The following is a 13,595-nucleotide window of genomic DNA, read 5'->3' as shown; positions in this document are numbered from 1 at the left end:
AAAGTTTCTATTTTTATTGAGATAAAATTGACATGCAACATTATATTAGCTCCAGGTGTGCAACATAACGATTCGATATTTGTATATCGACATGATCACAGTTAGTCCGCTTAACGTCTATCACCACACATAGTTCCAATTTTTTTTTTTTTTTTTTTTTTTTTTTTTTGCGATGGGAACTATTAAGTTCTAGATTTTTAGAAACTTTCAAGTATGCAGGACAGTCACCATGCTCTACACGACATCCCTGGGACTGATGTATTTTACATCAGTAAAAGTTTGTGCCTTTGACTCCCTTCACCCATAACCGAGAGGGGATTTCTTGTTAGCCTTGCCCAGCGATACCGGGGGCCAATAAATCAATGAGTCAACATCAATCCCCACCTTGAGTAGCTTTGTTTTAATCCTTGCTTAAGGAGCGCGTGATGGCTGAGAGTTGTTGGTATGGAGAAACTCGCAGGCAGGTGAGCACTGTGGCAATGTCTTCCCCTCCGCAGGGCAACGTTCCCACCCGGGAGAGCATCCACATGTACTACCAGAACCACATCATGAACCTTTCCAGAGAGTCGGGACTGGACACCATTGATGACCGTCCCGGCACGGCTTCAGGTGCACAGACAGCCCACAGGATGGATAGCTTAGATTCACATGACAGTATCTCCAGGTATTTCATGTTCTAAACAATGGGTTTGCTTTTGACAAAGGTAAAAGATGTGGGCTTCGCCAATATGAGGAATGAATGTGTGAAATGAAAGTTAATCAAAAACTTACATGGATCCCCACCCCCTTTGGGCTACCTCCCTGCATGCAACAAAGCAAAAGGAATACTGTCCTCCCCTTGACTGAGCCAGACAAAATCAGGTATCCATAATAGACTATTAGAAGTATTGGTATGACGCAGGGGCACAGGCTAGAGCTTTCTAAGCTGGCGGCAAGTAAGAACGAGCCTTCCTGATCACAAAACACTGTGTCAAGGGCTACGTCTTTAATTCCTTTGAAAACTGCTGCCCCATCGAGTATCTTCTATACTAGAATTGTCATCTGGTGCTGTCTTTAATCTTTTCCTTTCAGAATTGTTACTTTGTGATTCATAATAAAAATTAAGAAGGGATTCTGTCAGCTTCCATCTTCCCTGACCTGTGTGATCACGTGCGTTGTTCTCACAACACGGACCCTGCACCTGCCACACACGGGCCAGCACCACTCACTGTACATGGGTTACCTCTTGGTGTCCTTCCAAGACCCTACAAGATGCATACTATTATCGTCCCCATTTTACAGAACATGAAGTTCACTTACAGAGAGGTTAAGTAACTTACCCAAAGCCACACAGCTAGGAAGTATTATAGAGCAGAGCCAAGATCCAAAACCACATGGTTCGGCTCAGAGCCCGGTCTCTCAACTTCCATGGTACCCCGCCTCTCGTGGCCTCTTTCTGCACTCCAGGCCAACTTTGAGAACTGACCTTTCTTACTGCCTATCCCAGTAGACTCCCCATTCTCTGCCTCGCTGTTCTAGACAGCTGCTGCTGATGGCACAGAGCTAGCTTCTGAGTTAGAGCAGAAGTCCCGACATGGCTAGGATGATTAGCTAGGTTGGATGAATTACACCTTGCACATATCTTCATAGGTAAAGAACATCATCACTGAGGACATTTGTCGCTTTCATTAAACATGTTTAATGTTTAATTAAACACGGGCACCTGTTCCATGCCAGGCCCCAAGATCAATTCTGACATAGACACATAAAGATAAGTCATCTCTAAGTAGTTTGAGCCTGGGAAGAAAGACCTACCAATAGGGTTATCCATAGACTCCTGGGTTGAGGTTCCTGCCGTAAGGGTGGCTGACTTAGAAGCTCTTAGAAAACCCTCAGTCCCACTTCATACACTGTGCAAGGCATCAGAGGCCTGGTAGAAAATCTGTCCTCCACAAATACTGGATATGTTAACAGATGAAAGAGAGGAGGGAACTGAGACTATGTTATCGATACCACATCCAAAGTAGTAACGTCAAGTTGAAATTGCAACTTGAATGGGGAGAGGTGGGTAAAAAAAAATGTTTTACCTTGAAGAGCTATGTTTAACTGTTGCTGAATTGCTATATTTGAGCTTCTCCAATCATGCCAGTTCTTCTGCTACCCAATAACTACCTATTGATGCAGATCTATATTTATTAGTATGGAAAGATATTCATTGCATTGAATAAAAAGTCGGGTTTTAAAATAGAATGTATGCTAAAACTTCATTCTCATTTGTTATGCATATATTGATTTAAATGTGAAATTTGTACAGATAAAATTCTGCTTGGATATATCCCTCCCTGTCCCCCAAATAGGTATTGATTCTTTTAAAGTCCTTTGAGGGATAATAAAAGGCATTATATTTTTCCTTTAATTTGGGGATAATCTTTGCTCATTTGTCAGTTCCAAAGAAACATAATATTTTAGCTATTGTAGATTTTTGTGAGAAGAGATACTCAGGGCAAAAACTCTTAAGAGTTTCAAGGTCAAAGGGCGCCTGGGTGGTTCAGTCAGTTGAGCATCCGACTTCTACTTCGACTCAGGTCATGATCTCACAGCTTGTGAGTTCCAGCCCTGCGTCAGGCTCTGTGCTGACACCTAGGAGCCTGGAGCTTGCTTTGGATTCTGTGTCCCTCTCTTGCTCTGCCCCTCCCCCACTCATGCTCGGTCTCTGTCTCTCTCTTTCTCTCTCAAAAATAAATAAACATTAATTTTTAATTAAAAAAAAGTTTCAAGGTCAAAGCATTTATTTGCTAATTGAGATCCTGTTCAAGATGCTTTTAATTTCTAGAATAAAATATTTGATGTTCGAACAGTGGGTATGCTAATAAAATTTTCTCATTCTCTTTCCACCCAGGCGTACACACATTTCTCAATCAGTGGTTTTCGAAACCATTAGTAATAGCAAAGTTACAACGTGAAAATTTAGTTTTCATGTCCTTTGATTGGCAAGTGCTGACAGCGCCCCCTTGTGTGCCTTCACTTTCAGAAAAATAGCATTTTTGAAAGGGGAACTTCATTCTCTTTGGACAGACTCCACTGAGACAAAAAATCATTATGGTTTATATTTTATTTTCATTTTCTGCAAATCATAATAACTCGTCTATTTGGAAGCTTCCAACTTCTTAAATTTGTTCTTGTTGCAACAGTTTTCTATCTACAAATCAGTCATTTAAACAGAATTATTTTCTCTCGATTCATTTTGATGCGAAAACTGAAAATCCATTTCTGTCTACCTTCTACCCAGGCTCTTACATATCCCACGTTACTTCGTGGTAGCTATTCCCATAATAATGAATAAAGCCTGCATGAACGTGGGTACAAAAGTATACAATGTGTCAACAGGGAGGCAGAGGGAGGCAAGATTTGTTTGAAGGTAGTGAATATTCAAGATGCTGACAGATGCTACTTTCTAGTGAGAGGGGTCAACGAAGGCCCCCGGGGGATCACACAGTTTCCAGATCCACACACTCTGTAACCTATTCATGACCAAACTGGTTTAAAAAAAAAAAAAAAAAAGGAGAATGGTAAGATGTATACTTCTCAAGATACATCTTAGTTACTTAGTGAGTTATTGCATACCATGTACAAATATCCCGCTGCATTCAGCTTCGGACAGCACTGCTGTGTATTGCACACTGGGTCTGACCCAAACCGTTTTCCCTTATCTGCATTCCAGAATAAAAGGCTTCAGTCAGCTCTGGTTAACTTAACAGAAAGTCATGTTCATATTCAACTGGGATGATTTCCTCCCACATAGCGAAGAATACACTTAACATCCACCCAGGATATATAATGTGGTTATTGCATATTTATTTGCATCTGTTCTTAAAAAATAATAATAATAATAATGGCCATAATAAGACTTATTTTTTTCAAATGAACGTCTTTTTAACCTCTTCCCTCGCCTAGTTTCATAATACAGAGGGTGTTGTTGTTGCTGTTGTTACCTGGGTCCCTAAGCTTGGCAAGTAAAAAGGAGAATGGATGGAATAACTTTCCCTCAATAATTTGCAATGACACTGCTAGTAATTGGCAACATTATTTTTCATGAACCGCTTTTCTTTTGAAGTGTCATGAAGCTATGTCCTATCTCCCAAAGGGGAAAACTACCCAGAAATAGAATTTTTTTTTCCATACATTTTCGAGGGTTTTACAGGCTTTCTGGCCTGGCTGGAAAATAGCTGCCCAGGAACCAAACTGAATCAAATAAATCAAAGAGAATTAGAGAGTAGACTGACAACGAGTTGTCCATAAAATAAACACGTGATGCCTGTATTAGTGACTTATAACTGCATACTAATTGACAACAAGCCCAGTTAAGAAATCAACTGAATATTATAAATCACAACAGAAGAGGGATCTAAAAAAGGAAGAAGAAGATTGATCAAAATGAAATCAAGTAAACTACCTTTAAGTTGGACCCAAGATTACAAGTGTAAAACCTTTCCCGTGATTAAAAACCGTGAGGTAGGAATTATTTAAATCCATTGATTGCTTTTTAACAAAGACTGGCAAAATATCCTCCAAACTTAAAACCAGTCAATCAGTCAATATATTTATTAGTAGCAAACGAGTACCTTTGAAACTAGTTCCTGGGGTGCCGGGGTGGCTCAGTTGCTTAAGCGTCCGACTCTTGACTTCGGTTCAGGTCGTGATGCCAGGATCGTGGGATTGAGCCCCGTGTTGGGCTCCGCACTGAGTGTGCAGCCTGCCTAAGATTCACTCTCTCTCTCTCTCTTTCTCGCTGTCCCTCTGTCCCTCTCCCCACTCGCTCTCTCTCTAAAATAAAAACATAAAAAAAAAAAAGAATTACAATTCGTTCCTAATGTATTTTTTACTTTTTATTTCAACCTAAAGAAAGGGGAGGCGCAGTAGAGGTCATTATGTTGTAAATAAATGAGTTAACATACCTGCCTTTTTCTTAGTGGCTGACCTCCCCTTCTGGTTTTTTTGCTTTAGGAAACTATCCAATCTGCAGACAAAATTTGTCTACACTGAAGTCTGCTGGAAGCCATGCTGATTACTAGAAAGGCAGGAATCTTCCCTAGAAGGGATTCCGAGTGGAAGGTCACTCTGAGACACCTGTGTCATTAGACAGGGTCTAGCATCGTCCCCCAGTGGGGCTGCGCACGGCCCCCCCTCCCCGTGCAGAGGACCCAGCCTGGATGGGGCTGTCGCACCTGCCACACATGCTCTGGCTTCCACGTCACCCGTTTTCACCTTTGGGCGTACTGCAGATGGAATGGGGATAAAAGCCTAACAAATGACTTTTTATTCCCTTGACTTATTGCAAAAGTCACGATTTCCTTCAAATCCGGCTGTAAAACGGCACTTATGTTAATGGTTGTTTCCTGAAATCAGATATCGTCTACATTCCTCGAAAATAAAGTATTTTAAAGAGCTGCAAGAAGCATTAGATGACATTCCAAAGAGCTTTCCTAGATACCAAAGGAGTGGTCATCACTTGAAATGTGTCACCTAAAAGGCATGGGCTGACCAGGGAGGTGACAGCAACTGTCCCTTTCACCTTTGTCATCCGGGCCTGTTATCAGAAAGCACCTAATCTTCCCTTTCACTTTTAAAATGCCCTAGATTGGACGACAGATTGGTCACACTCCAAGTAACCAAACTGGGTGGGATGGTGTGGGCTCTGAGGGTCAGCCAGTGTGACAGCGGACCCAGGAATTAACAAGATGAAGCCGACGTTGGGATTAGAACAGTGGTTCCCACGCAGAAAATCTGAGCAGGGCCACAGGAGAGGGCACACGGTGTCTTTTTGCCTGCATGCTAACCCCTAAATGGCGGTAAGGGTGCACCCCTAAAACTAGAAAATTAAATACAGAAGTCCAAAGATCCATTTCCCTCATCTTATAAATGAGAGAGAACAGGTTATATGTTATCAATTCTATAAACTTAAAGTCAAAAATTTCTACCGAACAACTTTATCAAATAAGCAATAATATCTGTAGTTATTTTCATCACAATGAAACCTCTTCTGATTCTTAGAGAGGGAGAGAGAGAGGGAGACCTCAGAGAGGAGAATGAATTTCTCTAAACCCCCAGAGCCAGTTCATGTCAGCGTGGGGACTTGAGCCCAGCCCTCACTGCACTTGGCCAGTGCGTTTCTACTCGATCTTGTCCTCCTCTCCTCATTGTATAAAGGATTTGGTGATATCTAGAGGAGTTGGGGCCTTTTAAAAAAACAAAAAAAACAACAAAAAAAAACAGTCGCTATGGCCTTATTAGAGACCATCTGGTTGTTCCCCAACTCTCCTCTGTCACTGCCCTGCATCTTGACCACACGCACAGCATGTTACCTGCACTGCACGGGGGCCCCACCGAGCACTCATGGGCTTGGTGCCACAGCTCTCGGAACCTGAAAAGCCCTTTAACTGGTCCCGCGAGTGAGTGACTCAGATATCCCTACACTCCCTGAGCCCTGGACGTTGTCACTTCCTGAATGGTTTCCATTGCTGCCTCACAATGTCTGACTGAGCACATCTGGCTGTGTGGGCTGGGCACACAGTAGGCCTCAGTCACTCACATGATAATGGTGTTCGGCCAGGGGATCAGCCATCCTGTGTCACAAAGTCCTGTCCCGCTGGGTCAGCCAGGTCATTAGTGCTCAGGTTAGAAGATTCTTCATTCCAGTAGTCTCCTGCAGAGGTTCTTCGGGTGCCTGTACCCCTTTGGGTTAAACTATATGTCAGCACTGAAATTCTGCCCACGTCATAACTCTGTCTGCTTCTTCCTCAGTTGCTCACGCAGTCCCCAGTCCTGAATCAACCAGCCTTCTCTCCCCCAGTGTCGCTCCGTGGGGTAACAAGAAGTGAGGATTTTAGCCCATGGGTTCTCGCCCTAAATAACATCTGCCAAGACCTAAAACGTGATCCAGAAGAAAAAATTCATTAGTCAAAATGAAAAGTTAACAGACAAAATGACCCTGCCATTGCTAGACTTCCTCTGTTGTTTTCTTTGTACCATTTTCTTTCTTTCTTTCTTTTTCTTTTTCTTTTTTTCCGATGTTGGTTTATATCTGGTTGCAGATCAAACCAGCATCTCTTTCACACGCAAGGCATCTAGTTTGGCTTCACTGAATACCACTCAGAAAATGGGGTGGATAATTCAGTTTGTCATGGTCATTTCTGAGCCTCGCTCCCTCTCTCGTCTTGGAGACTGTTACGTTTTTTCTAAAAATGAAATGTTCTATATAAATATTACCCAAGCAGGTATTTCTGCTTAAGCCATTTGGTTACCAAATGGTTTCAATGAACTCAGGATTGGGAGCTCCAAATAAAACATATCTTCTCTAATTTAAAAACAAAACCAAACTCAGCTACAAAGTCATGAAGTACGAATTCTGCTCTGCGAAAGAAATATTGGGACTTGTAATTCTTCTATTTCCCTGTCCCACCCAGAGAGTGACGTTTCCTGATTTATTGCCAGCCGGGATACTTTTATAAAAACCTAGTACTGCTGTGTTTTCTCGTCCGGCCAAACAGGTCCTTCCCCATCCTTGAGCCCCGCTGTGGCGCTCGTTGTCCGTAGTATTGGTGTCGTGTGTGATTTGCTGCATGACCGTGTGTTGGTCAGTTGAGCCGTGCGTAAACTGATGTACCGCTGGTGTTTTAACACTGTGTCTCTGTAACTGTTTGCGCTGCTAGCTGCTACACTGAAGCAACCATGCTGTTCTCAAGGCAGTCTACCCTTGACGATTTAGATGGACCAGAAACTGTTCCTAAAACAAGTGAGCGTGCTCGACCTAGGCTTCGTAAAATGTTCAGCATGGATATGTCCTCCTCATCAGCTGACAGTGGCAGTTTAGCATCAAGGTGCTTAACTCGTGCATGCTTTGTTTTTTCCCTCACGTTACCACTTTTCCCCCTTCGTGTCATTGCAAACATAAGCTCTCGTGATGTCCGTTTGGTTTTGGTTTTGGTTTCTTAATTTTTATTTTAAGAATTTGCATGACTAACCAAAAGCATAACCGCCGCTCATTCTGGGACATGACTGGTCACTCCCAGGACAGCGTTCTCTTACACTAACCGCTCTTTGGTTTTTGTCTGTTAGGAGTTTCTTAAAAATCCTTATTACAAACGTTGTCCTCCATTTTGTAAGTATCTTCCACTCCCTAGGCGTAAAGAGATAAGCATGCTCCCTCCTTGATGGAGAGCTCGTGTAGGCAGTCCTCACAGAGGAAAAGGGGCCAGGAAATATAGAAGACTTTTTCTCATGATTTCATCAAAAGAGACATGTAATAGAAGAAAAAAAAATTTTAAATCTGCCACATGGAGTCATTTTTAGTGGATAAGACCAAATCTACAGAACTTAGAATATACTTTACCATTGGCTTTTGTAAAGAATATTATCGTGCGGTAGAATATAGAGCCTTTGCCGACTGGAACTTATTGCTTTGGGCTTGAGTTTTCTCATTAAGTCCTACCGTAAGACAATACTCATTTAGAAATGAAATGATTTACATACAGTCCCAAAGCTCTTTGTGGAATTGCCTTTTTGAATGGTCCACGGGGGCACAGAAACATCAGCTGCATTGCGCTTCTCGTGACACCAGAAAATCACCCGAACCAAGACAAATTTCAGTTTTGACCATGCACAGTGGTAAATCAGAGGGGTGTTAACTTATTCTCTTCCATTGCACTCGGTTGAGTCCTGAAAGTACCAAGACTCGTTGACTCCCTTCAGGGCCAGACCTGACCCAAAACCATAAAGAACGTGCTTGTAATTGGTTAGAGTCCAGCTGGAAGTTAGACTTGATGTGGGGTTGGCTCCACTGTTCTGAAAATTGCCTGGGGTGATCAATTTCATGGCCTTCCTAGGAGGTAAGTCCTAGAAAAATACACAGTTTGCCTTGGCATTCCAAGAGCTTTCTATGCGATGTCCCGTACTGAAGTCCAAGGTCCTGGGAACATAAACACATGAGTGGGCACCAGGGGTTCACATAAAAGTTCCTCGGTCTCAGGATGCCATGAAGGGCTCTGCCAAGGCCTGTTCATCTGTCCATCCACCCACCCATCCACTCACTTATTGACATGTCTACTGTCGTCCATGACAAGAAAAGTGGGTACGACCTGTATATTTAAGAATCTCTATGTTTATGGGCCCAAGCTGCTCACCGTATGCCATTCAGATAACAGTACAATTTCAGAGTCTAACATAGTACGGTCCTCTATCTACCAGATTCCACATCTCCAAAACATTTTTGCCTTTCTGCCCTTCATGGGCTGGGGTAGACAATAAAGACAAGCAGGCCATGAATTTCACTGTTACGGCTGCTGTATTTCATTTCCAAAGTCGCCTACACAGACATGGCAGAGAAAGTTAGGAGATAAAGGACAGAGAAGGAGAGGTACAAGAGAGATGGTCAGGTTGCCAAAACTAGAGGGTGGAGATAAGTAGGGAAGCTTAGGGAGAATGAATACTCCATGGGGAACAAGTAGAAAAGATAAGTTGCAGTCACTGGGGACAGAGATAGCAGGGGTACACCCTGAGGGTGCAGCCTGCAGGATCCATAGCCCTGGGGAGAGTCCATAGCACTGGGGAGGACAAAATGGCAGGCCTTCCCATGTGCAACACAAAGAACCCAGCGGGGGATGGTTGGGAGCCAGAGAGATGGTGAAAATTCAGTCATATGTAATAAGCACCAGTAAGAAAGAGGTAAAGGATGGAAAAATAGGGAGGAGGAACAGATATCCAAGAAATGAGGCATTTTTTCCATAAAGCATGCAGGTTGTTTAATTCAGCCAATATTTTCTCATTCCTATCCTCCCCTTATGGGTAGGAGTGGGTCCATTACGTAGAATTGGGAGTAGAGTACCTCCTGGCCAATACCCACGGACCCAAACTGGCAAAGTTTCGTCTCCATAGGCACCATCCTTTAATATAGCGGTAGGTATGCTATGCTGTCTCCATTTGAAAAGAAACACTGGAAACCATGGCTGCAAATCTTGATACGATTTAGACAACCTCTGTGCATAGGTGGCTTTAGCAACGTCTGAGCCATGTCGTGTGACTTGTTCAGGGTCTCAACCGTGCGCGTGCACTGTGGGCTTTTGCATTTGGAGGCTGCTGTTTGCAGTCTCTGCAGATCAGACATGAATACTCTGAAGGAACAAAGCAGGTGGATGGAATGTCGGGGGCGGGGTGGTGGGGGCAGGGGAGGGAACGGGGTGGTAATTTTCTCGCCCGCCTTGACGTTTGTATTGGGGAGTGTCGGGAAGGGGTCTCGAGAATCGGGAGGATGCTAAGAGCGGGGTGTGTGCCCTCCCTCTCTCCCGACAGCGAGCCCACGCAGTGCACCATGCTGTACTCGCGCCAGGGGACCACGGAAACCATAGCGGAGGTGGAGGCCGAGCAGGATGACGAGGCGGTGGCCAAAGACGCCGACCAGGGAGGGGAGGAGGCCGCGGACTTGGGGCCGGAGGAGGCCTCGGAGGCCTCGGAGGCCGGCCTCACCCCAGATGCCGAGCTGCCGCACTACTCCACCGAGGATGGGGACGTGGAGGCGCCTCCCTCCTACAGCAAGGCGGTCAGCTTCGAGCGCCTGTCCTTCGGCTCGCGGGACGACTCTGCAGGCCAGAGCCACATGGCCGTGAGCCCTGACGAGAGCCGCTCAGACAGGCTCGAGTCCAGCATCTTACCGCCCCTGACTCACGAGCTGACGGCCAGTGAGCTGCTACTGAACAAGTAAGAGTGCTGGGCGGGTGGGGGGGGGGGGGGCTGTTCCGCAGGTTGTGGGTAGACAAACTCCCATGGACAACCGTCCACCTGGACATTCAGAGCAAACAGACCCAATGTTCAGTGCTCCCATCGTGAAGCACAGAACTAGCCAAAGCCGTCCATGATAGACACTTGTGCACACATTTCTTCCTCCAGTAGGCTATTAGGTTGACTCCGCCAGAACTCTGGCCACATGGGAAGGAGGGGAGGGACAAGAGGGATCATGCAAAGCAGAAATCAGTGATTTGGAGAAATGAAGACGAGTTTATTCTCATGTTGTTTATTTGTTTTTTGGTTTTTTTTTTTAACGTTTATTTATTTTTGAGACAGAGAGAGACCGAGCATGAACGGGGGAGGGTCAGAGAAAGGGAGACACAGAATCTGAAACAGGCTCCAGGCTCTGAGCTGTCAGCACAGAGCCCGACGCGGGGCTCGAACTCACGGTCTGTGAGATCGTGACCTGAGCCGAAGTCGGCCGCTTAACCGACTGAGCCACCCAGGCGCCCCTCTCATGTTGTTTATTTGAACAGGATGTTCCATGATGACGAGCTGGAAGAGTCCGAAAAATTCTACGTTGGCCAACCCCGGTTCTTGCTGTTGTTCTATGCCATGTACAACACTCTGGTGGCCCGCTCAGAAATGGTGTGTTATTTTGTGATCATCCTCAACCACATGGTCTCTGCCTCCATGATCACCCTTGTGCTTCCCATTCTGATCTTCCTCTGGGCCATGCTGTCTGTGCCCAGGCCCAGTAGACGATTCTGGATGATGGCCATTGTCTACACAGAGGTAAGCCTTGAGTGGGAATTGCTAATGAATCGCTTCCGGCATTCACTCGAGGCAGGCCAGCCCTGTCTCCCAGACAGTTTCGCGCAGGACATTCAAGTAAATGGATGTTCTTAGATAGGCAAATGACTAAACTAACAGTTATTTAGTGCTGGCGATTGTACATGTCTTTTCACAGGTCACACCACACCAAGATAGGCACCAATATCGTTTGGTTTAACATATAAGGAAACAGCTTTAGCCAGATGAAATAACTGACCCAGGCTGCCCAACTGGCAAGTGATGGGGGAGGCTTTTGAAATCTGGTCATCTGTCCTATGATAGGAACTACTGAAATAATGTGTTATTTACGCAGAAATTAGTGTCTCGTGCCAGTGGATGGATGTCCAGTGAATGGATGCTGAATTAAACAACACAGTAAGCAATTTGAATGTAGTTTGATACAACATGCATATTTCCCATTTTTAAGCTTAAAGCCAGTTTCAACACACAAAAACACAAAGTCACATAAGCACCTACCTAAAAATCTGAAGAACACGAGGGTAAATTACCATTTCATTTTCATCACGTGTGAGGGGACAGGAGACACTCTTCCCAATTATATGAACCTGTTTTTCTATCCTTCCCCATCAAATATATGCAATGTCACAAACTCCCATGACAACCATAAAATTGGGAATTAAAAGGGAGGCTCAATAGCCTTTTTTTCCTTGGGTTATTGTAGTTCTTTGTGTTCTGAGGTCTTTGAAGAAGGCGAATTTTCTTACCTGGCTCATATAGGAAAGTTTTCACTAACATTGGTAGTGTAGTTGCTTCTTAAAGGATGGAATTCATGATGGATGTACATTGAGATTCCAGAAATTTTGTAGGTTTATAGGTAATTCGCCAGTAAAATAAAGCAAAGCTTTTATCAAAGCATCTCGAAAGTATCAGTGTAAAGTATCATGTATCTTATTTCCATAGTAATTATTTAAATATATTTAAATACTTATAAAAGGTGGAAAGCCAACTACCTAGCTATCACTTTAAGTAGACTGTCTGTCATGATCTTGCCAAAATAATCATTTTTAAGTCTTACTTCCATCACATAAACTTTGTGATCCGGGACATAAATGACCCCCTATTTGGGGAATGGGTCCATTCTCTGTACCACCTCTGTACAGAGGTGAGGGAGTTTCTAACCTAGAAGTGAAGGAAGGGAGTTTCTAATGTAGAAGTGAAGGAAGAAGGAAATTCTCTAAAAATTTAGAGAAGGGAACAAGAGCTACTTATGTTATTTCATCATAAAATGAAATCTTCCTAGTTAAGTTAAATTGGGGTTCCCCATTTTCTCTGTCACACCAAGAAGGGAGGAAGTAGAAGATTAAGGTGATGTTAATTCACTCTACAAGTTAGACTATGCACCAAAACCCAGGAACTATGCCAAGCATAAGAAGAGGACAATAAATTTAATAAAAAACTTTTTTAAAAAAAAAGTTGTTTCTGTTTCTCAATGGCTCACAAACCAATATGGTGAACACATAGGATGTAAACAAAGAATTGCCCTACAGTACAACACAAAACCGCATTAGAGAGCATACAAGAAATACGGATATGATCTGTGCCTCATGCAGCCTGGGTGGTGTGGAGAGAGGCCATCATAGCATCTTCTCAGTAGAAGACAACTGAGTCTTAACGGATGAGTGTAAGGTCATCAAAGGACAAAAAGCAAAGGGTCAAACAAAGGTATAGACACTCTGACATGTGCCCAGAATGACACATGGCTTGTGATGGCTGGGAGGCAGGCCGTGAGTGGACAGCACGGTAGTAGGCTCTTGGGAATGTCAACAGGGTGTATGCTCAGGACTTTCTCCCCTTGGTATGAAAGTTTTTGAAAAGACGGTGAGAGGTCATGGGATGTGAACTGACCCAATGGCCACGAGGCTGAAGATGAATGGGGTAAGTGAGAAGTTTTAGTAAGTGACCCAAACGGGTTGGGGGTGCGAGTGAGAAGGAAAGAGGCAAAGATAGTCTTCAGGTATCTGCTCTGGCATCCGTTTGTGGCAGTG

At 44.0% G+C, this 13,595-nt stretch overlaps 1 protein-coding gene across 10 annotated transcripts in view; it reads left to right on the top strand.

The window, feature by feature from the left end:
* PIEZO2 (piezo type mechanosensitive ion channel component 2) overlaps positions 1 to 13,595 on the top strand; it is a 468,071-nt gene that overhangs the window by 423,077 nt on the left and 31,399 nt on the right. For 7 of the 10 annotated variants that reach the window (XM_053902383.1, XM_053902382.1, XM_053902379.1 and 4 more), the window contains 4 exons: positions 498 to 664; positions 7,689 to 7,856; positions 10,324 to 10,728; positions 11,292 to 11,550. In XM_053902383.1, the coding sequence (XP_053758358.1) occupies positions 498 to 664; positions 7,689 to 7,856; positions 10,324 to 10,728; positions 11,292 to 11,550 (999 nt within the window). The remainder of the gene's footprint in view (positions 1 to 497; positions 665 to 7,688; positions 7,857 to 10,323; positions 10,729 to 11,291; positions 11,551 to 13,595) is intronic. The other 3 variants (XM_053902384.1, XM_053902385.1, XM_053902386.1) reach the window with 1 other exon arrangement.

Source organism: Panthera pardus, unplaced genomic scaffold (genome assembly GCF_024362965.1).
Source record: "Panthera pardus isolate Hobbes unplaced genomic scaffold, ASM2436296v1 HiC_scaffold_15, whole genome shotgun sequence".
Classification (NCBI taxonomy): domain Eukaryota; kingdom Metazoa; phylum Chordata; class Mammalia; order Carnivora; family Felidae; genus Panthera; species Panthera pardus.
The sequence above is the reverse complement of the archived record's forward strand: the minus strand, read 5'-3'. Positions and strand labels throughout refer to the sequence as shown.